At 45.2% G+C, this 26491-nt stretch overlaps 2 protein-coding genes across 2 annotated transcripts; both read right to left on the bottom strand.

Annotated features, from left to right (window-relative positions):
- Nucleotides 1-13905: 13905 nt before the first annotated feature.
- LOC119268640 (60S ribosomal protein L18a-like protein) lies at nt 13906-16566 on the bottom strand. Its single transcript, XM_037550311.1, has 4 exons — nt 16147-16566; nt 14954-15032; nt 14742-14859; nt 13906-14174 (listed from the first exon to the last, which is right to left on the bottom strand). Exons 1-4 carry the CDS (start codon nt 16451-16453, stop codon nt 14115-14117), a joined length of 564 nt encoding a protein of 187 aa, XP_037406208.1. The 5' UTR covers nt 16454-16566; the 3' UTR covers nt 13906-14114.
- A 652-nt stretch (nt 16567-17218) lies between these two features.
- LOC119268639 (persulfide dioxygenase ETHE1 homolog, mitochondrial-like) lies at nt 17219-21364 on the bottom strand. Its single transcript, XM_037550310.1, has 9 exons — nt 20834-21364; nt 20189-20317; nt 19977-20084; nt 18760-18894; nt 18398-18439; nt 18003-18062; nt 17877-17930; nt 17758-17782; nt 17219-17605 (listed from the first exon to the last, which is right to left on the bottom strand). Exons 1-9 carry the CDS (start codon nt 21083-21085, stop codon nt 17517-17519), a joined length of 894 nt encoding a protein of 297 aa, XP_037406207.1. The 5' UTR covers nt 21086-21364; the 3' UTR covers nt 17219-17516.
- Between the last annotated feature and the right edge of the window lie 5127 nt (nt 21365-26491).

The raw sequence follows: 26491 nt of genomic DNA, 5'->3' as shown, positions 1-26491 counted from the left end.
TGATAGAAGGTGTACCCAACAGTCTCCTTTGGGTATCCCATGAAGACACATTTCTCCGATTTGGGCTCGAGCTTATCAGGTTGAAGTTTTTTCACATAAGCATCGTGATACGTCTCCAATGTATCTATAATTTTTGATTGTTCCATGCTATTATATTATCCATCTAGGATGTTTTATATGCATTTATATCCTATTTTATATGATTTGTTGGACTAACCTATTAACCTAGAGCCCAGTGCTAGTTTCTGTTTTTTCCTTATTTTTGAGTTTTATAGAAAAGAAATACCAAACGAAGTCCAATTGACCTGCCAATTTTTGTGGATTTTTTTATGGACCAAAATAAGCCCCCAGAGTAAAAGAGTTGGGCCAGAAGAGTCCCAAGCCGTCCACGAGGGTGGGGGGCGCGCCCTACCCCCTGGGCGTGGGCCCCTATCTCGTGGACGACTTGGAGACCCCCCTGACATGAGACCTACGCCAAAAATTCCTATAAATACAGAAACCTCCAGAACATAACCTAGATCGGGAGTTCCGCCACCGAAAACCAATCTAGACCCGTCCCGGCTCCCTGCCGGAGGGGGAATCCCTCTCCGGCGGCCATCTTCATCATCCCAGCGCTCTCCATGACGAGGAGGGAGTAGTTCACCCTCGGAGCTGAGGGTATGTACCAGTAGCTATGTGTTTGATCTCTCTCTCACTAGTGTTCTTGATTTAGCACGATCTTGATGTGCCGCGAGTTTTGCTATTATAGTTGGATCTTATGATGTTTCTTCCGCTCTATCTCCTTGTGATGAATTGAGTTTCCCCTTTAAAGTTATCTTATCAGATTGAGTCTTTAAGGATTCGAGAACACTTGATGTATGTCTTGCATGCGCTTATCTGTGGTGACAATGGGATATTCACGTGATCTACTTGATGTATGTTTTGGTGATCAACTTGCGGGTTCCGTGACCTCGTGAACTTATGCATAGGGGTTGGCACACGTTTTTAGTCGTGACTCTCCGGTAAAAACTTTGGGGCACTCTTTGAAGTTCTTTGTGTTGGTTGAATAGATGAATCTGAGATTGTGTGATACATATCGTATAATCATACCCACGGATACTTGAGGTGACATTGGAGTACCTAGGTGACATTAGGGTTTTGGTTGATTTGTGTCTTAAGATGTTATTCTAGTATGAACTCTAGGATAGATTGAACAGAAGAATAGCTTCGTGTTATTTTACTACGGACTCTTGAATAGATCGATCAGAAAGGATAACTTTGAGGTGGTTTCGTACCCTACAATAATTTCTTCGTTTGTTCTCCGCTATTAGTGAGTTTGGAGTGACTCTTTGTTGCATGTTGAGGGATAGTTATATGATCCAATTATGTTATTATTGTTGAGAGAACTTGCACTAGTGAAAGTATGAAACCTAGGCCTTGTTTCGAAGCATTGCAATACCGTTTACGCTCACTTTTATTATTAGTTACCTTGTTGTTTTTATATTTTCAGATTACAAAAACCTATATCTACCATCCATATTGCACTTGTATCACCATCTCTTCGGCGAACTAGTGCACCTATACAATTTACCATTGTATTGGGTGTGTTGAGGACACAAGAGACACTTTGCTATTTGGCTGCAGAGTTGTTTGAGAGAGACCATCTTCATCCTACACCTCCCACGGATTGATAAACCTTAGGTCATCCACTTGAGGGAAATTTGCTACTGTCCTACAAACCTCTGCACTTGGAGGCCCAACAACATCTACAAGAAGAAGGTTGTGTAGTAGACGTCACATCGCAGCCCCAAACTTTAAGAAATGACAACTTGGGTTTCTTGCCAAACCACGGTTCATAAGGCGTTGTTTCAACGGATTTTGATGGTGCCCTATTTAACGTGAATGCAGCCGTCTCTAAAGCATAACCCCAAAATGATAGCGGTAAATCGGTAAGAGACATCATAGATTGCACCATATCTAATAAAATGCGGTTACGACGTTTGGACACACCATTATGATGTGGTGTTCCAGGTGGCGTGAGTTGCGAAACTATTCTGCATTGTTTGAAATGAAGACCAAACTCATAACTCAAATATTCACCTCCACGATCAGATCGTAGAAACTTTATTTTCTTGTTATGATGATTTTCCACTTCACTCTGAAATTCTTTGAACTTTTCAAATGTTTCAGACTTATGTTTCATCAAGTAGATATACCCATATCTGCTCAAATCATCTGTGAAGGTAAGAGAATAACGATACCCGCCGCAAGCATCAACACTCATCGGACCACATACATCAGTATGTATTATTTCCAACAAGTCTGTTGCTCGCTCCATTGTTCCGGAGAATGGAGTCTTAGTCATCTTGCCCATGAGGCATGGTTCGCAAGCATCAAGTGATTCCAAAATTCCATCGGTATGGAGTTTCTTCATGCGCTTTACACCAATATGACCTAAACGGCAGTGCCACAAATAAGTTGCACTATCATTATTAAACTTATATCTTTTGGCTTCAATATTATGAACATGTGCATCACTACTATCAAGATTTAGTAAAAACGGACCACTTATCAAGGGTGCATGACCATAAAAGATAATATTCATATAAATAGAACAACCATTATTCTCTGATTTAAATGAATAACCATCTTGCATCAAACAAGATCCAAATATAATGTTCATGCTCAACGCTAGCACCAAATAACAATTATTTAGGTCTAAAACTAATCCCGAAGGTAGATGTAGAGGTAGCGTGCCGACGGCGATCACATCGACTTTGGAGCCATTTCCCATGCGCATCATCACCTCGTCCTTAGCCAATATTCGCTTAATCCGTAGCCCCTGTTTCGAGTTGCAAATATTAGCAACAGAACTAGTATCAAATACCTAGGCGCTACTGCGAGCATTAGTAAGGTACACATCAATAACATGTATATCAAATACACCTTTCACTTTGCCATCCTTCATCTCTGCCAAATACTTGGGGCAGTTCCGCTTCCAATGACCAGTCCCTTTGTAGTAGAAGCACTCAGTCTTAGGCTTAGGTACAGACTTGGGCTTCTTCACTTGAGTAGCAACTTGCTTGTTGTTCTTCTTGAAGTTCCCCTTCTTCCCTTTACCTTTTTTCTTGAAACTGGTGGTCTTGTTGACCATCAACACTTGACGCTCCTTCTTGATTTCTACCTTCGCAGCCTTTAGCATTGTGAAGAGCTCGGGAATCATCTTATCCATCCCTTGCATATTATAGTTCATCACGAAGCTCTTGTAGCTTGGTGGCAGTGATTGAAGAACTCTGTCAATGACACTATCATCATGAAGATTAACTCCCACCTAAGTCAAGTGGTTGTGGTACCCAGACATTCGGAGTATATGTTCACTGACAAAACTATTCTCCTCCATTTTGTAGTTGTAGAACTTATTGGAGACTTCATATCTCTCAATCCGGGCATTTGCTTGAAATATTAACTTCTACTCCTGGAACATCTCATATGCTCCATGACGTTCAAAACATCGTTGAAGTCCCGGTTCTAAGTTGTAAAGCATGGCACAGTGAACTAACGAGTAGTCATTAGCTTTGCTCTGCCAGGTGTTCATAACATCTGGCGTTGCTCCTGCAGCGGGTTTGTCACCTAGCGGTGCTTCCAGGACGTAATTCTTCTATGAAGAAATGAGGATAATCCTCAAGTTACGGACCCAGTCCGTGTAATTGCTACCATCATCTTTCAACTTAGCTTTCTCTAGGAACGCATTAAAATTCAATGAAACAACAGCATGGGCCATCTATCTACAACAACATAGACATGCAAAATACTATCAGGTACTAAGTTCATGATAAACTAAAGTTAAATTAATCAAATTACTTAAGAACTCCCACTTAGATAGGCATCCCTCTAATCATCTAAGTGATCACGTGATCCACATCAACTAAACCATGTCCGATCATCACGTGAGATGGATTAGTTTTCTATGGTGGACATCACTATGTTGATCATATCTACTATATGATTCACGCTCGACCTTTCGGTCTCAGTGTTCCGAGGCCATATCTGCATATGCTAGGCTCGTCAAGTTTATCCCGAGTATTGTGCATGTGCAAAACTGGCTTGCACCCGTTATATGTGAACGTAGAGCTTATCACACCCGAGCATCATGTGGTGTCTCGGCACGACGAATTGTAGCAACGGTGCATACTTAGGGAGAACACTTATACCTTGAAATTTAGTGAGAGATCATCTTATAATGCTACCGCCGAACTAAGCAAAATAAGATGCATAAAGGATAAACATCACATGCAATCAATATAAGTGATATGATATGGCCATCATCATCTTGTGCATTTGATCTCCATCTCCAAAGCACAGTTATGATCACCATCGTCACCGGCTTGACACCTTGATCTCCATCAAAGCATCGTTGTCGTCTCGCCAACTATTGCTTCTACGACTATCGCTACCGCTTAGTGATAAAGTAAAGCAATTACATGGCGATTGCATTTCATACAATAAAGCGACAACCATATGGCTCCTGCCAGTTGCCGATAACTCTGTTACAAAACATGATCATCTCATACAATAAAATTTAGCATCATGTCTTGACCATATCACATCACAACATGCCCTGCAAAAACAAGTTAGACGTCCTCTACTTTGTTGTTAAAAGTTTTACGTGGCTGCTACGGGCTGAGCAAGAACCGTTCTTACCTACACATCAAAAACCACAACGCGGTATAGTGATTGATTTTTGATCTTCAGAAAGAACCATGTTCATTGAATCCGATTCAACTAAAGTTGGAGAAACTGACATCCACTAGCCACCTGTGTGTGAAGCACGTCGGTAGAACCAGTCTCGCGTAAGCATACGCATAATGTCGGTCTGAGCCACTTCATCCAACAATACCGCTGAATCAAGAATCAACTAGTGACGGCAAGCAATATGTATAATACCCACGCCAACAACTCCTTTGTGTTCTACTCGTGCATATAACATCTACGCATAGACCTGGCTCGGATGCCACTGTTGGAAAACATAGTAATTTCAAAAAAATTCCTACGCACACGCAAGATATATCTAGGTGATGCATAGCAACGAGAGGGGAGAGTGTTGTCCACGTACCCTCGTAGACCGTAAGCGGAAGCGTTATGACAACGCGGTTGATGTAGTCGTATGTCTTCACGATCCGACCGATCCTAGCACCGAAGGTACGATACCTCCGCGATCTGCACACGTTCAGCTCGGTGACGTCCCACGAACTCTAGATCCAGCTGAGTGTCGAGGGAGAGCTTCGTCAGCACGATGACGTGATGACGGTGATGATGAAGTTACCGAAGCAGGGCTTCGCCTAAGCTCTATAACGATATGATCAAGGTGGAAATCTGTGGAGGGGGGCACCGCACACGGCTAAGAGATCAACTTGTGTATCTATGGGGTGCCCCCCTCCCCCGTATATAAATGAGTGGAGGAGGGGGAGGGCCGGCCCCTCTATGGCGCGCCCAAGGGGAGTCCTACTCCCATGGGGAGTAGGATTCCCCTCCTTCCCTAGTTGGATTAGGAGAGGAAGGAAGGGGGAGAGGGGGGAAGGAAAGGGGGCCGACCGCCCACCCAATTCGGATTGGGCTTGGGGGGCACGCCCCTCCTAGGCTCCCTTCTCCTCTCTCCCACTATGGCCCAATAAGGCCCATATACTTCCCGGGGGGTTCCGGTAACCTCCCGGTACTCCGGTATATTCCTGAACTCACACGGAACCATTCCGATATCCAAACATAGGCTTCCAATATATCGATCTTTATGTCTCGACCATTCTGAGACTCCTCGTCATGTCCGTGATCTCATCCGGGACTCCGAAAAACCTTCGGTATATCAAATAACATAACTCATAATACAAATCGTCATCAAATGTTAAGCGTGCGGACCCTACGGGTTTAAGAACTATGTAGACATGACCGAGACACATCTCCGGTCAATAGCCAATATCGGAACCTGGATGCTCATATTGCCTCCTACATATTCTACAAAGATCTTTATCGGTCAAACCGCATAACAACATACGCCGTTCCCTTTGTCATCGGTATGTTACTTGCCCAAGATTCGATCATTGGTATCATCATACCTAGTTCAATCTCATTACCGGCAAGTCTCTTTACTCGTTATGTAATGCAACATCCCGTAACTAACCCATTAGTCACATTGCTTGCAAGGCTTATAGTGATGTGCATTACCGAGAGGGCCCAGAGATACCTCTTCGACATTCGGAGTGACAAATCCTAATCTCGATCTATGCCAACTCAACATACACCATCGGAGACACCTGTAGAGCATCTTTATAATCACCCAATTGCATCATGATGTTTGATAGCACTAAGTGTTCCTCCGGTATTCGGGAGTTGCATAATATCATAGTCATAGGAACATGTATAAGTTATGGAGAAAGCAATAAAAATAAACTAAACGATCATAGTGCTAAGCTAACGGATGTGTCAAGTCAATCACATCATTCTCTAATGATGTGATCCCGCTCATCAAATGACAACTCATGTCTATGGTTAGGAAACTTAACCATCTTTGATTAACGAGCTAGTCAAGTAGAGGCATACTAGTGACACTATGTTTGTCTATGTATTCACACATGTACTAAGTTTCCGGTTAATACAATACTAGCATGAATAATAAACATTTATCATGATATAAGTAAATATAAATAACAACTTTATTATTGCCTCTAGGGCATATTTCCATCAGTTCTATTTATATGAGTAATATCTTTTATGGTCATGCACCCTTGATCAGTGGTCTATTTTTGTTGAATCTCGATTGTAGTGATACACATATTCATAATATTGAAGCCAAAAGATGTAAAGTTAATAATGATAGTGCAACTTATTTGTGGCACTGCCTTTTAGGTCATATTGGTGTAAAGCGCATGAAGAAACTCCATACTGATGGGCTTTTGGAATCACTTGAGGCTTGCGAACCATGCCTCATGGGCAAGATGACTAAGACTCCGTTCTCCGGAACAATGGAGCGAGCAACTGACTTATTGGAAACAATACATACTGATGTATGCGGTCCGATGAGTGTTGAGGCTCGCGGTGGGTATCGTTATTTTCTAACTTCCATAGATGATTTGAGCAGATATGAGTATATCTACTTGATGAAACATAAGTCTAAAACATTTGAAAAGTTCAAAGAATTTCAAAGTGAAGCGGAAAATCATCGTAACAAGAAAATAAAGTTTCTATGATCTGATCATGGAGGTGAATATTTGAGTTATGAGTTTGGTCTTCATTTGAAACAATGTGGAATAGTTTCACAACTCAAGCCACCTGGAACACCACAGCGTAATGGTGTGTCCGAACGTCGTAATCGTACTTTACTAGATATGGTGCGATCTATGATGTCTCTTACCGATTTACCGCTATTGTTTTGGGGTTATACTTTAGAGACAGCTACATTCACGTTAAATAGGGCACCATCTAAATCCGTTGAGACGACACCATATGAACTCTGGTTTGGCAAGAAAACTAAGTTGTCGTTTCTTAAAGTTTGGGGCTGCGATGCTTATGTGAAAAATCTTCAACCTGATAAGCTCGAACCCAAGTCGGAGAAATGTGTCTTCATAGGATAGCCAAAAGATATTGTTGGGTACACCTTCTATCACAGATCCGAAGGCAAGATATTCGTTGCTAAGAATGGATCCTTTCTAGAGAAGGAGTTTCTCTTGAAAGAAGTGAGTGGGAGGAAAGTAGAACTTGATGAGGTAATTGTACCTTCTCCTGAATTGGAAAATAGTTCATCACAGAAATCTGTTCCAGTGATTCCTACACCAATTAGTGAGGAAGCTAATGATGATGATCATGAAACTTCAGATCAAGTTACTACCGAACCTCGTATGTCAACCAGAGTACGATCTGCACCAGAGTGGTACGGTAATCCTATTCTGGAGGTCAGGTTACTAGACCATGACGAACCTATGAACTACGAGGAAGCGATGATGAGCCCAGATTCCGTGAAATGGCTTGAGGCCATGAAATCTAAGATGGGATCCATGTATGAGAACAAAGTGTGGACTTCGGTTGACTTTCCCGATGATCCGCAAGCCATAGAGAATAAATGGATCTTTAAGAGGAAGCCTGACATTGACGGTAATGTTACTGTCTACAAAGCTCGACTTGTTGCGGAAGGTTTTCGACAAGTTCAAGGAGTTGACTACGATGAGACCTTCTCACCCGTAGCGATGCTTAAGTCTCTCTGAATCATGTTAGCAATTGCCGCATTTTATGATTATGAAATTTGGCAAATGGATGTCAAAACTGCATTCCTTAATGCAGATCTTAAAGAAGAGTTATATATGATGCAACCAGAAGGTTTTGTTGATCCTAAAGGTGCTAACAAAGTGTGCAAGCTCCAGCGATCCATTTATGAACTGGTGCAAAACTCTCGGAGTTGGAATTTATGCTTTGATAGTGTGATCAAAGCATATGGTTTTATACAGACTTTTGGAGAAGCCTGTATTCACAAGAAAGTGAGTGGGAGCTCTGTAGCATTTCTAATATTATATGTGGATGACATATTATTGATTGGAAATAATACGGAATTTCTGGATAGCATAACAGGATACTTGAATAAGAATCTTTCAATGAAAGACCTCGGTGAAGCTGCTTATATATTGGGCATCAAGATCTATAGAGATAGATCAAGACGCTTAATTGGACTTTCACAAAGCACATACCTTGATAAAGTTTTGAAAAAGTTTAAAATGGATTAGTCAAAGAAAGGGTTCTTGCCTGTGTTACAAGGTGTGAAGTTGAGTCAGACTCAATGCCCGACCACTGCAGAAGATAGAGAGAAAATGAAAGTCATTCCCTATGCCTCAGCCATAGGTTCAATCATGTATGCAATGCTGTGTACCAGACCTGATGTGTGCCTTGCTATAAGTTTAGCAGGGAGGTACCAAAGTAATCTAGGAGTGGATCACTAGACAGCGGTCAAGAACATCCTGAAATACCTGAAAAGGGCTAAGGATATGTTTCTCGTTTATGGAGGTGACAAAGAGCTTGTCGTAAATGGTTACGTCGATGCAAGCTTTGACACTGATCCAGATGACTCTAAGTCACAAACTGGATACATATTTATATTGAATGGTGGAGCTGTCGGTTGGTGCAGTTCCAAGCAAAGCGTCGTGGCGGGATCTACGTGTGAAGCGGAGTACATAGCTGCTTCGGAAGCAGCAAATTAAGGAGTCTGGATGAAGGATTTCATATCCGATCTAGGTGTAATACCTAGTGCATCCGGTCCAATGAAAATATTTTGTGACAATAATGGAGCAATTTCCTTGGCGAAGGAATCCAAATTTCACAAGAGAACCAAACACATCAAGAGACGCTTCAATTCCATCCGCGATCAAGTCAAGGAGGGAGACATAGAGATTTGCAAGATACATGCGGATCTGAATGTTGCAGACCCGTTGACTAAGCCTCTCTCACGAGCAAAACATGATCGGCACCAAGACTCCATGGGTGTTAGAATCATTACTATGTGATATAGATTATTGACTCTAGTGCAAGTGGGAGACCGAAGGAAATATGCCCTAGAGGCAATAATAAAGTTGTTATTTATATTTCGTTATATCATGATAAATGTCTATTATTCATGCTAGAATTGTATTAACCGAAAACTTAGTACATGTGTGCATACATAGACAAACAGAAGTGTCCCTAGTATGCCTCTACTTGACTAGCTCGTTAATCAAAGATGGTTAAGTTTCATGACCATAGACATATGTTGTCATTTGATGAACGGGATCACATCATTAGAGAATGATGTGATGGACAAGACCCATCCGTTAGCTTAGCATAATGATCGTTTAGTTTCATTGCTATTGCTTTCTTCATGACTTATACATATTCCTCTGACTATGAGATTATGCAACTCCCGAATACCAGAGGAACACCTTGTGTGCTATCAAACGTCACAACGTAACTGGGTGATTATAAAGATGCTCTACAGGTGTCTTCGAAGGTGTTTGTTGAGTTGGCATAGATCGAGATTAGGATTTGTCACTCCGAGTATCGGAGAGGTATTCTGGGCCCTCTCGGTAATGCACATCACTATAAGCCTTGCAAGCAATGTGACTAATGAGTTAGTTGTGGGATGATGCATTACAGAACGAGTAAAGAGACTTGCCAGTAACGAGATTGAACTAGGTATGATGGTGTCGACGATCGAATCTCGGGCAAGTAACATACCAATTGCAAAGGGAATGACGTATGTTGTTATGCGGTTTGACCGATAAAGATCTTTGTAGAATATGTAGGAGCCAATATGATCATCCAGGTTTCGCTATTGGATATTGACCTGAGATGTGTCTCGGTCATGTCTACATAGTTCTCGAACCCGTAGGGTCCGCACGCTTAACGTTCGATGACGATTTGTATTATGAGTTATGTGTTTTGGTGACCGAAGTTTGTTCGGAGTCCCGGATGTGATCACGGACATGACGAGGAGTCTCGAAATGGTCGAGAGGTAAAGCTTCATATATTGAAAGGTAGTATTCGGACATCGGAATGGTTCCGAGTGATTCGTGTATTTTTCTGGAGTACCGAGGGGTTACCAGAACCCCCCGGGGAAGTATTGGGCCAACATGGGCCTAAGGGAGAGAGAGGGAAGCCCGCGGGGGTTGGACGCGTGCCCCCTCCTTGGGAGTCCGAATAGGACAAGGAGGAGGGGGCGGCGCCCCCCTTCACTTTCCATCTCCCTCTCCTTTCTATTCCCTCCGGTGGAAGAAAGGAAAAGGGGGGGGCGAATCCTACTTGGACTAGGAGTCCAAGTAGGACTCCCCCCGTGGCGCGCCCCTCCTGGCCGCCATCCTCTCTCCCCCTCCTTTATATACATGGCCAGGAGGCACCCCAAAGGCACACCAATAGTTCTCTTAGTCATGTGTGGTGCCCTCCTCCACAGTTTACTCCTCCGATCATAGCGTCGTAGTGCTTAGCCGAAGCCCGGCGCGGATCACATCACCATCACCGTCACCACACCGTCATGCTGTCGGAACTCTTCCTCGACCCTCTACTGGATCAAGAGCTCGAGGGACGTCATCGAGCTGAACGTGTGCTAAACACGGAGGTGCCGTACGTTCGGTACTTGGATCGCTTAGATCATGAGGACGTTCGACTACATCAACCGCGTTAACTTAACGCTTCCGTTTTCGGTTTACGAGGGTACGTGGACACACTCTCTCCCTCTCGTTGCTATGCATCTCCTAGATAGATCTTGCGTGATCGTAGGAAATTTTTTGAAATTGCATGCTACATTCCCCAACAGCGTGTGCTCCTCTTGGGCCGTCATCATCAATGATTGCGAGTTTATCTGGTTGCGACGACGTTCTTTGGGCTGGCTCGGAGCTCCACCCATTGCCACCTCGGCTCCAGCATCTTGTGCCTACGTTTGCCCCTCTCTCTCTTACAAGTGATGGCATCCTCTAGTCTTGCCGACAGGGCCGATGCTCCACGGTCCGGTATGAGAGGGCAAAGGACCCTATCTGACCTTGGTCTGGTGGGGATGTTGCGATGAAGTCCATTGTTTTCTTCGAGGTGGTGCATGTTCATATGCCGTGAGTGGCCTTGGTGGTCTCGTGGTGGTTCGGCCACTCATGTGCTTCTTCTGGGCGACAAGTTATCGATGTTCAGTAGGGCACCCATCGTGGTTTTTGACGGTGCTTAGCTTGTCTACTATAGTTTTCTTTGACCGGCTTGTATGAGGATTCTTTTAGGAGAAATAAGTGGTAGCTCCTGGGTGTCCCTACACCCTCATGACCAACAAATTCATAAAAAATGACATTTTGTGACATCAAACTAGCTCAAAAATTAGGTGCTTGCAAATTTTCGTCGAGAAATATGATCATATGAGCTCTACACATGGAAAACAAAAAGTCAGTGCTCAAAACTTTAAGCACTGAAATCTTTTTCTTGTGTAGACATCATAGAATGTTTTTTGTCATGAAATCTTTTTTTGTGAAATTTGTCATGAAATCTTGCAAGCACCTACAAAGTTTGAGCATTGATGCCACGAAATTATAGATTTTTTATTTTCTATTTTCTTTTATAAATTTACTGTTCGTATAGGGTGTAGGGACACCCGGGAGTTGAAGAAACACTCTTCTTTTAACACTTCTTATCGTTTGGCCGTGTGGCTTTGTCTATAAAGCGGGATGAAAGTTTGTTTTGAGAGAAAAAATACCATCCAAATGTGATGTCGTACTTAAAATGCAAAGATATAACGATTTTCATCGCCATTCAATAAAAACAGGTGTTGCGCCAAACGGCTGCTTCGATACAGGGATCTGAGTGGCACTTAAGTATACGTCAACTGAATTAGGACAATAACAAGGCCATCCACCTCAAGTCAAAGAGCAAGCGAAAACATCCTTCTAGCAGCTAGTCATCAATCGATCTATTCGTGTTGCTTGACAGACGATCTCATCTCCTCCAGCAACCTGGTGGGCGACAAGAACTCTCTGACCTCCGGCAGATCGTTAAGCTCCTCGTACGTCAACCACATGACCACGGGCTTGTCCTCGTTGGGAACGACGGGGCTGGAAGGTGGTGCAGCCGGCGGCCAGTCCGGCCCGAAGCTTCTTTCCAAGGCAGCCGCAGATGGGGGGCTGTAGAAGTCTTCCTCGCTGATGCCCAATGCCAGCCTCACCTTCTCCTTGTTCCGCAGCCACCAAAAGAAGTCATTCGGATCCACAGCCTCATGCTCGTCCGCCGAGCTCTCCTCGACGAGCCCCTCTTGTTCGCCGGCCTCCACGTCTTGTTTCTCCACCGGGTGATCGTCCTGGTTCATTTCGCGGCGGCGGCGGTATTGGCGCGCCGGGGCAGGGCTGTCGGCGTCGGCCTTCCTCTTGCGCGCGGACGACGACGCGGCGGGTTCCTTGTTGTTCTTGGCGGCGCGCGGGCTGAAGTAGACCTTGCAGAGGGTGACCTCGTCCTGGGCGTCGCCGTGCAGGCCGAGCTCCACCATGAGCCACCCGGAGCGGACCCGCACACCGTCCTCCTTGGTGACGAACGAGAAGTTCTGGCGATGGCCCAGGACGCCTCCGCCGTGGTGGTGCGCCGAGACCACGGGCTTGGAGCCGGCCTCGGAGTGCCAGCACCCCTCCTGGGAGTCCACCGTGCGCCCCCTGCGGCCGCCGCCTTTGGCCCGCACGGCGGTGAAGAAGTACCACGCCTCGTCGCCGTTGCTGGAGACGGCCGCGGCGTACTGCTGCGCGAGGTCCTCGGGGTGGGCGGCGTAGACGTCGCCTTCGTGGATGAACTTGCACGACATGTCGCCGTCGGTGACTCGCGGGCCGAGGTACGCCGCGATGAGCTCTTGCTCGCAGGGGTGGGCGTCGAGGGCGAAGTGCGGGCGCCCCGGCGCCCTGGAGCGGCGGCCGTGGGCAACCATGGCGGGCGACGGAGTTGCTCGCCGACGCCGAGAGAGCGCGCGTGGAGTCGAGGGTGATGGAATCGCTTGTGAGCGGACGGGTTGGAATCGACGGACGATCGCTCGTCACACATATATACTGTGTATCCACCTACGGGCGATCACGCCTGCTGCTCGGATTCTGAATTAGACTCGAGTTGTGAGTAATCATTACGGTGACGCGTGCGACCGAGTTCGTGTCTGCTACCCGGATCCCAGGGCCCCACAAGGTTTCCATATTTGGGTGCTTGGGCTGGGCTAGGCTAGGCAGATGTGTTTGTCCATGTCAACAGCACGCGGTTTTCCGTTTTTCACTTTCCTTATTTACTGAGCTCGTGAACAACATGGAATGCCCAGTATACTCAAGTAGCGACGGCCGTCCTTGAAAACCCACCAATGCAGGATAAGAAAACAACCAAAATCAACACAATACTAACCCCGCAAAAAGAAAATCAACACAATACTAGTCGCGGGAGCTACAGGCACATTTTTTACCGGAAGACAAATACTATCATTCTACGATTATATGTCATACAGCACATATGATAGTGAACCAATCTCCTTCCATTATATCTTTTCTACGCATACATGTACAAATCAGAATACCCGATAGAGTAGAGGGAGAATGAACATATGTAGTACTATTATAAGCAAATCGATGATAATCACATCCAGCTCACCACACCTCCGCTCCTTTTGTGGCACCAAGCAACATGGCAATTGCAGCAAGTGAAGCCTGCATGTGGCACCAAAAAGTTCAATCACAGTAAGTCCAAGTTCCTCCCATGACTACTATATTGTACAGGATCAACAAATCCTTCATCACTTATGTGTAGTGGTATATGTATTTTGCGGGATTAACAATTCCTTCAACGTTTCTATGTAGCGGCTAGCTAAATACGTGCATGAACGTTTGTACTGTTAGTTGAGTAGGAATATGAATTCTGGGTGGATAATTAAAGCCTATCATTAATTTGCTGCCAAACTATAATCAATGTCAAAATCCTTCTTTCGCTCAGGACATTTCACAATTTGAAAACCCACAACTAGGTAGCTGCATTTAGTATTTTGATTTGGATTCCCATATTCAAAGGTAAATGCCATCCATCATATGCGCTACAGTTATAATGAAGCAACAGGATTCTGCTATTGTATTTGTAGCTACAGTCTGAAGTCTCAGAATAAAAAGAAACATGATATTGAGTTGTTCACCAGCCATGCACAAGGCAAACTGGGAAGCATGTTGATGTAACTGGCAGTAACTAGGAAACTGCAGATGATGACACTGGTAGAAAGGACTTACAGCAATAGTACAAGCAACATATCCTGGTTTCTCCCTGTAGTCGTGTACTCGGACGCAGATCAGAACAAAAGCTCCAACATACCACGGAATGGCAGCAAAGAAGAAGCCAATAATGAACCTTTTCCAAACAGTAGAAGCAGCAGTTTCTCAGGGTCCAATCCAAGTTTCTGAGATGCAATGTAATAAAACAATTAATGTTCAGAGAAACTTACAGAAACCAACCCATGCCAAGGCCACAGCATGGAAGGCGTCGCATCCTCACAGGTCTTCCTTCAACAACAGGTATATAACCTAAGAAACAGCAACGTGATAAAATGAGTAAGCCAAGTTGGAGCAAAGTTTCAAATTTAACTGTTCATTTTATTATATTTTCCCAAAGGTGTATGGATTTAAGGATTCCATGACATTCTTAATTGTACTGCTCTGCAAAATTATGTTGAATCATGTTTTTGCACAACATATATCAGACAGTAGCACCATCAGGTTCCTTTGTAAACTTCACTTTGATCTACAGAAACCCATTTATTGCTTAACTATTTTCTTAGTTGATCTATTTGTATGTTCTTGTATGTTGATTTTTTTTCAACTAAATTTAAGTCTTCGGGACATTGGAGCCTCCAAAGCTTCTTCAAAGACATGGCTAATATCATTAATTGCAATTAGGGAAGTAGTGATGGTGAAAAGACTCGATCCCTCAAAAAATTATCACAATCTTGAGTACCGTGTGTCTCACACGAATGAGTAGTGACTCTCCAAAATGAGATTAAGATCCATTTATGTTGAGAGTCGTTAACTGGAACAAAATGGCACATGAAGCCTAAAATTTGGGTACACAGGAAGACACCGAGGAAAGTATATGCCTGGTTACCCCATAAGAGCAGAACCCTAGATTCAGGTATCTCAGGAGTAAGAAACTCCTAATACAATACTCCTATTTGCATACCTAGCTAGCGGTTAGTGCGGAATGCAGAGTGCTCTGGGACTTGTCGGCATGTGGAATTTGGTGTTTATTTTGGGTTTGTTCCCCTTGGAAAACAACCTTCCGATGTGTTTATTCCACTCCTACTAGAAAACACAGAGCTCCTGCCAGTTTGCTAAAGAAAAAACTATGTGAAAACCTAACCTATCCAATGATCTAGTATGTGAGATGAAACTCGTATACCACTTTTCAGGTTTCATTCCAGTTCCACTCTCCGGTTCAGACAATAGGAAATAGGCACAACAGTCAACAGGTCTTGTTCTACTCCTGATTTCTCCAAAGGCTTGCAACTTGCAGTAAATGAACAACACAAGAGAAATTGTCCAGCAACAATAAAAGGCAGCGCGGGTAAGACGGATCATTCTCATCGTACGCATCAACAGAGAAGCAAATGATCGGATCGCGCGACAGGGGTTTCTCCCGTACCTTGCACGGCCTGGTAGCCCTGGGCGTAGTAGGGCGCGGCGGCCGAATAAGCCTGCAGAGGAGGGTAGACCGCGTAGGACGGCGGCGGCGGCGGCGGATAGTTCCGGAACCCAGGCGGCGGAGCGGGCTGGGGGAACCCGACCGCCGGCTGCGGGAACTCGCCGGAAGCGGACGGGGCCCCGAAGGTGCCGTACTGCTGCTGCTGCTGTTGATAATACGGCGGTGCCGACGGCGGGAATCCGGAGGCGGAGGCGGGGGCGGGGGCGGAATGGCCCTCGTCGTCGGTGCCGGGCATCTCGCCGCCCATGGCGCGGGCGGTGGGGAGGGTTTGCTCGGGTGCTGGGTTGGGGAATCGAGACGCGGGAGAGATGGAGACAACTAGCTACTCGTCGTCGCCTTGGCACGTTGGTGTTTGTTAACGCTGGCGTTTGCCCAGCCTGTGAGGTTCGTTGTCAAACCAACTCAGAATTTGTATCATGCATTGTTGCGCTGATGCTTATATTTATCCTGAATTTATTTAAAGATTTTTAACGATATGTGTTCAGTGAAAAAAGATGTTTTCGTCAATTACGAGACGTTTAGAATGACTTTGTAAAATCTCAAGATGATGTGTCGGCTCATTCTTTAGGAGATGCTCATAGAGACAGGGTGCGCGTGTATACGTTCATAGGAGTGCATATGCACGTATATATGAGTGATTTTGTCTGTACTGATGTTTAAAATAAATAAATAATTTATAACCCTGAAAAAAAGAACGCACTAATTTAGTACTCTTTGCACGGTTTTCATTCGCAAAATCGTTTCTCACGACAGGCAGTAGGTGTCTGTAAAAATGACGTGTCAGGTTTCTGCTTCGAGAGAAATCTTAAATCTTGCGACCACATAAAAACGTGTCGCTCGTCTTAGCTTCCAAGCAATCAGACCGTATAGATTGGCGTGTTCGGATCGTTGGCAACGTGGTTCTTCTCAGCTCAGTACAGCTCAGCTTGGTTACAAAAACAGCACTGAGCTTTCGGGCATGCGCTTTCTGCTTCAGTGTTGTCATTGACGAGATACTACAGCACAACGAGCCTTTTGTCTGAAAAAAATATAAAGGGAATAAATACACGAGAAGGAGCAGCAGCCAATACACGAGTTTCTATTGTTTCTAAATAGACGAACTGTCTTCTTCTCGTTGATATATGATGATGATCAGGCGGTAAAGTCAAACGGAGACAGAGGCCGCATCAGCCAACAAATTATTTAATGTACAACGCAGACAAATTATTTCATGTACAACGCAGCCGCAAGCCCTCTTGATCTGATCTTGACTTCACAACAACCAGGAGCAGGAGCACCGCCACTTGCAAAGCTGCTTCAGCTGGAACACCTCAGACCTTCGATGGTGGATCCTGGAAGCCGCAAACCATGTTGGCAGGTACAGCGACATCGATCATCTTTGGGTAAGACAGGTTCAGGTCTGCCAAAGGAGAGACAGGGTAAACGATCAATTCAGCTTCCGTTTAAGAATTGAAATTAGGATTAGATCAGGTCGATCTGGTAAGTGAGCATTCTCGGAAACGAACACAGGTGTTCATGTACTCTATTAAACGGGGACAGACAGGTACTTACTTTCCATGATCGTCTTGAAAGTTTCCTGCAAACAGAACATGCAATGCATAGTTATGGACGAACCGACACCTTTTATGGGGTAAATGTTTTTAAGGAATTTTAGCCTAATTAGCGGGTACCTTATCTTTTGATAGTCGGGCATTATAGGCAACCTCCTCTTCGACAGTAGTTACCTGCAAATAGTATAACTCAAGCGACTAGCAACTTGGTAGCCAAAATTTAAAGATGCTGGGTAAGCCACTTACCGTGAAACCTTTGTAGTCATGGGCAGGATAAAGCAGGGTATCCTTCGGTAAAGTGAAAATCTGTTGGGAATAGAGTCTTCAGTTAGTTATTAGATCCATTGGGCTGTGTGCATCCACTTGGTGCAGAGGCTGCTAGATCAATAAAAGTCTTCTTGCATAATTTAATTAAATCCATGCATTATGTTGCAGTTTTGTCTGTATGATACTCCCTTCGTTCCTAAATATTTGTCTTTATAGAGATTTCAACAAGTGACTACATACGGAGCAAAATGAGTGAATCTACACTCTAAAATATGTCTATATACAACTGTATGTGGTAGTCCATTTGAAATATCTAAAAAGACAAATATTTAGGAACGGAGGGGGTACAATACAAGATTTCATGTAGTACTTGCCTGTGAATGCACTGATTGGTACAGCTGATCGGAGCTTCCTCCCTGGAATGACACGGAATAAAACAAACTATCAATACAAAAGCAATTACCTGTGGCCAATCAGAATTTCTCTAAAATTCAAAGTTCAAACATCCACGTGCAAGCAGAACTTATGTCTCACTCACAGACCACCACTATGGAGCATAACAGACAATGAATTTCAATGCCTAAAAACTAGTCTTTAGCTCTAAAACACCATTAACACTTTTCTCTTGATGAAGAGTTTCCTTCAGATATGGTTTTCCTGTTTTTTCTGGCTTTTACATAAGATTGACTTTCCTGTTTTCCAGGTCATGAAGAAATGAGTGTGGTCACAATATTACCTGGAAGTCTGTCCTTCCGCATGCACGTATAATTAAGGCATCCCCAGTGAAAGCCATCCTTGGTGAGGGTTGATCAGGACTATCACCTGTTACATAAGTCACACAGCCAGCAGTATGGCCAGGAGTAGCTCGCACCTGGAAAGAATTTCAATGTTTCTGCTATCAGAAATCTCGTCATATCTACCATACTAGTAGCTTTGATCAGCTAGCCTTACGAGAACATTGCCCTCATGAAAGACAAGCCGCAACATAAATAATTTGAGTGCTGCTCTTCCCAGCACTTGATTGCACAATTTGTTTATACTTTAGCAGCTTTGGACATGTCACAATTGCAATACATTCTTAAAAGTAAATTTGGTCATACTCATATCTACCAATACTAGTAGCTTTGATCAGCTAGCTTTATGAGAGCATTTGCCCTCCTGAAGGACAAACCACAACATAAATAATTTGAGTGCTGCTCTTCCCAGCACTTGATTGCACATTTTGTTTATACTTTAGCAGCTTTGGGTATGTCACAATTGCAATACATTCTTAAAAGTAAGTTTCAATAGTAATAGAGAACAATTCCTTCATTGATTAATCAATAATGACAAAGCACTTACGTAAAAACACACTTGCTAAAATCCATACCACATATATTATTCATTTTCTACAAACAAAATGTAATTCGTTTTCATATAGTTCAACCTATAAGATCGCACGCTCTTCTAACTTTTACTGCAGGCAGAACAGTAGATCGTCTTGCTCGTATAAGAAAAACGGCATAGTTAAACAATGAAAACTGTAACATGAAACCCTGTGAGATCAAGCTGCACTATCTTGGTCTCAACCTTGTTTGTTTAGTTTGGCCCCTTAGTTTTCTTATTACTTTGGTAGTGTTTTTTTTGCCAGCTTTGCTATTTTTTTAGGTAATTAGGTTATTTAGGATGCGATATTTGTAACCATGTTGACCTTTTAAGGAGCTTCTTAAAGACAATCAAACAGAAGAACTCGGTGTTCTCTGTAATTCAGATTAGCTGTTTACACTGGAGACCCTGGTTGGCTGTGTGCATCATGATGATGCAGAGGCCGGGGTCTTTCCCCTTTTCAAAAAAAAAAAACACTGGAGACCCTGGTGCTAATATTGCGGCATACAGAAACTGCAATTTATATATAGTAACTACTAGATGAAAGAAGCACATGAAGCAAAATTGCATATTAAAATTGTGCTCTACCTCAAGGAAAAGCTTCCCAAAGTATATTTTGTCCCCGTGCTCAACAGACTGGTCGGCCTTTGCTCCACTAGCTTTTGAAATAACAGATTTGGCTCCTGGTAGCTTAGTCTGACAGACATTCCATCAGCTGACCATGTATTACCAAAGAGAACAAAAATGTTGAAACTCCTAGAAGTTCAATGAAACATCTGGAGAAGTCCAGAGGTGCTTACTTTTATTAGTCCTGTTCCAGTGACATGATCAGCATGTACATGAGTATTCATAGCGTAGATGAGTTTCAAGCCTAATTCCTTGATAAGATTGAGATCTCTATCAACTGTTCTGTCAACAGGGTCAATCAACTGGTAGCAACAAAAAAAAAAGTCAGGGAGGAGATTGAAAAGATGCAAACAAGCATAGCTCAAAATTTAATCCATAAATTATGAAGGCACTAGTTGCTCCTGAGTCATGTTCATCTTTCAAAGACACAAATGCTTCTGATCCAGCCAAGAGCTTATCCTGCTAATATGGTATGTTTTTTCATAAAGACATGGATAGGGAAGAGGGCTTCTAAGTTTGCTTTCACTTATGCTTGCCTTGAGCCTATTTGGAGAAATTGGACAAACTAAAGTTGGTATCTACATTCCACAGCAGTTCAAGTTCAACAGACACTTTTGGTACTTGAGTTGGCATCCAACTCAAAAGAATCTACCCAACTGTAGCTCTACTGCAATTTGTATTTCTCCTTCTGATTAATCAATGAAATATGGCCCTATGGCCATCTTTTCGTCAAAAAAAAAAAGAATCTACCCAACTGCATTCAACCAACCAAAATTACTCCAAACATCACCCAATCCAGGCCAGGGAGTTGCGCTCACCACGGCGGGCTTCTCGGGGTCACCGACGTCGGCGAGGAGGTAGGTGTAGGTGGAGCTCTCCTTCTCGAACAGCTGCCTGAAGAGGAGCTTGCTGTCCGCGCAAACACCGGTGCCGTAGGCCGCCATTGCGAGGGCCGGCAGTGGCGGGATCCGGCGGGGAGCGCAGGAGGCGGCGGCCTTGGGCGCGGAGGGCGACCTGGCTGCAGCTGCCAGTTGCGGGATCAGGTGGCGGTATAAGCGGAGCGGCACCATTCTCTTTGGTGTATTATATAAGGAGGTGGTGCGGCAGCGGAAGGGCGAAACGGCGGCACAGCAAGGCTGGCTTGGTTCTTATCGCGCGGATTTGGACGGCTCGCCCGCGGCGTGGACCTCGCGGTGGTTCGCGGAGGGCTAGACTTTTGATAATATAAAGAACTCGGCGGCGGGGCGATGGGCGCGATGGCGTGACGAGATCGGCGACGAGGTAGCCGGTAGCGGTAGGGATGGGACATGGGAGGACGAACGGATGATGATGGGGTTGCCGAGGTGGATGCCGGATCCCGGGTACATGATTTTGGCACTTTTTTTGCTATGCCGACTCTGCTGGTTCAGGTATCGGACTTCCACACAGCATTTTCAGAAACAAACCAAGTTGTACTAGCACTAGCAGTCTCTAAAATTTCTAACTTGGACTCGATTGATGCTGAGTATGCAGCAATTTGGTATATATTATAGATAAATTATAATTAAAGAGGTACTCCTAGTGCGGTACTACTAGCTTTCGTTTGTCTGCAACTTTCTTTCGCACCAGGGAGCATCTGACAAATCACAAAACCTACTCTCAAGTTTGTGACTTCTAAGGTATGAGAGCATCTTTAACAGCCGTCGAACACGCCGCGCGCTAAAAACTACTTTGCCGCGTGTTCATCGTCTGGTTTAACGCGGCGGGCAGCGCTGACTCCAGCAACGACGTTAAAATGCAACACGCGCAGCTTCAGTAGCGCGCAAAAATACAACGCGCGACTCTCGCACAAACAACATATGTATTCCAAACACAAGAAAAAGATCAAACACAAACAAAATAAATCAACAATAAATAGTTTAATTTCATTTTTACAACTCAAACAAACAGTTTATCATTCAATACAACAAATAGTGCAATAACACAACAAATAGTTCAACAATACAACATCAAACGCACAAATCATGATGCTTTTTGTCGTCCATTCCATGTCCACCACTCAATGAGATCCTTCTGAAGATCATTATGCATTGCGAAACGTCGAATGGCATGATAGGAGGCAACAAAAACGGGCCACCCTTTCAGCCCTCCGTCGCACTCGCACGGGATGTCCCAAGAGCTCATACTGAGAGTAGTCTACTATTGGCCACGCGCATTCTCGATGATCATGTTGTGCATGATCACACAAGCGTGCATGATGTACCAAAGCATTTTTTGATCTCAAAATCTAGCCGGTCCTCTCACAATAGCAAATTGAGCTTGCAAAATCCTAAAAGCTCTCTCCACATCTTTTCTAGTCGCCGCTTGAGCATTGTGGAAATCAAGATTTTTCTCACCTTTCGGTTTTTTCAACGGCTTCACAAATGTTTGCCACTTTGAATAGATGCCATCCGCAAGATAACAGTCATAGTTGTATGTACGGCCATTTGCTACAAACTGCATCGGTGACAAATCACCATTTGCAATCTTATTCATCAGTGGTGACCGGTTGACAACATTGATGCCATTCAAAGATCCAGGCATTCCAAAGAATGCATGTCAAATCCAAGTCTCTTGATCGGCCACCGCTTCAAGGATTATAGTGGAACCCTTTTTTTTGGCCATGAAATTGCCCATGCTATGCCTTTGGACAATTTTTCCAACTCCAATGCATGCAATCTATTGACCCAAACATACCTGGAAAGCCGTGAGCTTTGTTCATCTCCAATAGCCTTGCGGCGTCTTCTGTATTAGGAGATCTCAAATACTCCTGACCAAACACTTGGACAGTTCCGACTGCGAAGCGCTTGACACACATGATGACTTGGTTCTCACCCACAGCCAAGTGATCATCAACTAGATCAGCCGGGATACCGTATGCCAGCATAGGCAAAGCGGCTGTCACCTTCTGAAAAAGGTGCTATGCCCGAGCTCTTCGGCTGCATTCCTTCTTTGCTGAAAAAACCGTTCATGGCTCGCTAGTTTCTCTGTAATGCGCCTGAACAACTCGGTGCTCATCCTAAACCGGCGACGAAAGTACGACTCCGGGTATGTGGGATTCTCCGCAAAATAATGCCTGATCAATCTGTTGTGGGCATCGATCCTATCCCTCCAAATTTTCTGCAGACCCATAACCGAACCACCGTGCTTCGGTTTTTTTATTGATGTGCATAGCTAGGATCATTGCAAGATCCTCCTCCTCTTCCATATCAAATTCTTCTTCGGAAGTTGAACCAAATTCATGAAGTTTGAGCAATACATACCTTGCGGGCGTTTTATCGAACACCTTGCGGGTACCGAGCGGCCGCGTACTGTTCGTCAGAGCACCGCCGCGCGCGAGGGGCGGCGGTGACTAGAGGGAGGCGTAGGAAGCTGCCGCGGCGCGAGGATAGGCCGGGAAAGCGCCGGAACGGCCGCCGGGCGATGCGGACGGCGGCGGCGCCGCGGATGGATGGGGTGGGTGGAGTTGCGAGCGAGCGCTCGAGAGTCCAGCACGCGGGAGCGGGCGCAGCAAATAAGCGGTGCACGATGGCGTTTCGACCCGCGCGCTGAACTAAATATGTCTCGCGCGCGCGATTGTTGCGCCTCCGCTGGAGCGCCCGGACCGATAACGCGCACGCAAAAAACGCTGATTTTTCAGCGTAGCGCTTATATAGCGCGGATGTTGGAGATGCTCTAAACTAGTATTAAGAAGAGTTTGTGATGTATGACCTTATTCATTACGCATAGTGTTTGTGTAAAATGGTACTACTATCGATGAAGTGCTCACGTGCATGTTTGCCTCTAGTAGTTCTTCACTGTCCAACAATCAACAATTCAGATCTGTATCAGCAACATATTGGTAGACTCGCACGATAGCATGCGTTCTTGTCACAGGCAAACTAGCCGCGTCCTGACGCACTTCCGTGGTGCATACCAGCAGTGAAAAGGTTCAATTAGGGGGTGTTTGGTTTCCTGATTTGCATGTGGCTCGCACCTGCCATGCAAAACTTGGAAGGTTTGGTAGGCTGCATGGGCCTGTGAGCCTGGTCCGTGGATGCAAAAGGAGGCTTCCCAGCCAGGCTGAGGGAAACGCAAGTTTCTCGCGTTTCTCACATGCAGGCTCTGGCTCGTTCGCTTTTCTTCTACTCCGTATCTTTTATCTCTTCGCCGCTAGACCAAACGCCGCCACTGTAGTCCTCAACCAGCGGTGCCGCCGCCGTCGTTGTCAAACCCCGTTGTTCGCGTTCAACCTCCACCAAGCGCCGCCGTCGTTCTCGACCAAGTGTTGGTCGTCGCCGTCGTCGTTCACGACCAAGGGTAGCCGCCGCCGTCGTCCTCGACCAAGCGACGCCGCCGTCGTCCTCGATCAAGTGCCGTCGCTGTCGTCGTCCTCGACCAAGCGTCGTCGCCCGTCCTCGTCCTCGACCAAGTGCCGTCGCGGCCGCCGTCCTCGACAAAGCGTCGCCGCCGCCGCCGTCCTCGACAAAGCGTCGCCGCCGCCGCCGTCTGGAGCCGCTGAGCTCCGGATCTCGTTGCCCCGAGCTGCTGCGTCACCGCGTTTCTCACTGAAGGAAAACGATCAGTGACTTTGCACGGTGACTCGCGGCAACATCGGTCGAGTCTGCGCAACTCGGTCGATCCATCTCCTCTGTTTCAGTTCAAGTATGCGATGTAGCTGATGGAGCAGTGCAATTTTGGTCATGAATGGATTACGTACTAGCCATCTGTCGCTAAAGTAGCTAGCAAACAATGATCAGGCAAGACCAGCAAAATTCAGAAAAACCTGCTCGTGGTGCAGGAATATCATGCAAGTCCACCAAACACCCATCTCTGCTCGTCCTTGCATCAGCCCAATCAGGCCAGGCTCACCCAGGACGCCCCATGCAATGCAGCATGTAGCTACACAAGGAACCAAACTATGCTTCGGTGCCTTAAGGCAGGTGCCTTTATGTCTATAACATGTGGGTTCAACAGATGGCTGGCCCACATGTCAGTGACCCAAAGGCAGGTGCCTTTAAGGCACCGAAGCTGCGTCCAGCAAACCTGGTTCGCTGGTTTAGCTCCATAGGATTGTTATATTGCAAAGAGAAAAATTCACTGGAGGTCCTCATACTCGTCGTGTTGGCCAATTTAGTCCTCGTACTTACAAATACCCAAAATACAGTCACTGAACTTGTCTCAGGTGGTCATCTACGGTCCAATATATGTTTTCTTCTACGTACGTGCTGATTTGGCGGTTGACTGGCACGTCCACGCGGGCTTTGACCGCCAACTCATCAGCACATGCTCTGGGCCGATCGATTCGGGGGAATTGGGAGGGGGGGGGGTTTGCAAAATCGCCAGGGAATAAAACAATATCCCACCTGGTCGGACCAGACTGAGTTGCTCTCCCCTACTCTGCTCTGCTCTGCTCCCCTGTTCGTCGTCGCTGCCGAGGTGCGACCTCGAGCTTGCCGACGTGGCCGACTGAGGCGACGACTGCCATGAGCTCGTCGTCGGACGTCGAGCCGCCGCCGTCTGCTCCGTTTGGTAGGGGCCTGCGTGACGTCCCTCTCACTCCCTCCCGTCGTGAGGAGCATGCCTTGCTGCCGCTATATGGTACGTCGCCGTCGTCACCACCTTCTCTGCCTGATCTGTCCATTTTAGCTCCGGGAAAGAGTGCGCGTCCGACTCAATTGCGCATATGGGGTAGGGTTTAGGGTTCTTTGCCCTCTTTTTTGTCACGGATGGGGTGCACATGTAGGGTTTTAGCCGTGGATGGTGAAGTTAGTGGCAGATCAAAATTAGGGTTTCATGAGGCCTTTCGATAGGTTCTTCGTAGATGAACCTATGGTTGTACAGAGGTAAATAAGGTTTTGATTGCTCGATTTGTTAGGCAAAGGGTATGCCCTGTTATTTTGGCTGAAAATGTTAGCTTCAATTAGGTTACATGCGTCGACCATATGTTGTTTTGTTAATGAGATGACCGTTTGTTTGCCAGATCCCCTAAAAGAACATGCTTTTGGACATGAAAGATCATACATTTGTTTACTGGATATGCCATGAATTCCATGCTTTTGTTTTGGGAATACCTAAACTTTCAATGTCTGAACCTGTCTAAATTATCTATTTCTGAACATGTCTGAACATTGACATTTTGGTTAGACTGGTGCAGTTACACTGAGCTATTTGTAGCAAAGATGCTATTAAATAGCATGGTTGGGTCATGTCTTCAAGTGGCTGAACATTTTTGTCTGAACATTGATGGTTTTGTTATTACTGTCTGAACATTTTTGTCTGAACATTGACAGTTTTGTTAGGCTGGTGCAGTTACATTGTGTCAATTTCCTAGATCAGATGCTCTCAAATAGCATGGTTGTGTCATTGTGCAGTTACATTGTCTCTTTCCCCACTGTTATTACTGGCTGTCTGAATATTTTGTCATTTCCATTATTTTGCAGGACCCCTAAGCAACCACTTCTCTGTTGAGGTCATAC

The sequence above is a fragment of the Triticum dicoccoides genome, chromosome 3A (genome assembly GCF_002162155.2).
Source record: "Triticum dicoccoides isolate Atlit2015 ecotype Zavitan chromosome 3A, WEW_v2.0, whole genome shotgun sequence".
Classification (NCBI taxonomy): domain Eukaryota; kingdom Viridiplantae; phylum Streptophyta; class Magnoliopsida; order Poales; family Poaceae; genus Triticum; species Triticum dicoccoides.
This window is presented reverse-complemented; position numbering and strand designations above follow the sequence as displayed.

Bases quoted from the DNA above. Each gene is read 5' to 3' on its own strand.
- LOC119268639 (XM_037550310.1), bottom strand. From the start codon at position 21,085: ATGGTGCCGCTCCGCTTATACCGCCACCTGATCCCGCAACTGGCAGCT. The intron at 18,895-19,976 runs GTAGAGCACAAT...AATTCTTTCCAG, and splicing joins TTGGGAAGCTTTTCCTTGAG to GTGCGAGCTACTCCTGGCCA. The intron at 18,063-18,397 runs GCAAGTACTACA...TATTCCCAACAG, and splicing joins ACCAATCAGTGCATTCACAG to ATTTTCACTTTACCGAAGGA.
- LOC119268640 (XM_037550311.1), bottom strand. From the start codon at position 16,453: ATGGGCGGCGAGATGCCCGGCACCGACGACGAGGGCCATTCCGCCCCC. The intron at 15,033-16,146 runs GTACGGGAGAAA...GCTGTTTCTTAG, and splicing joins GGGCTACCAGGCCGTGCAAG to GTTATATACCTGTTGTTGAA. The intron at 14,860-14,953 runs GTAAGTTTCTCT...TGTTTGGAAAAG, and splicing joins CTTGGCATGGGTTGGTTTCT to GTTCATTATTGGCTTCTTCT.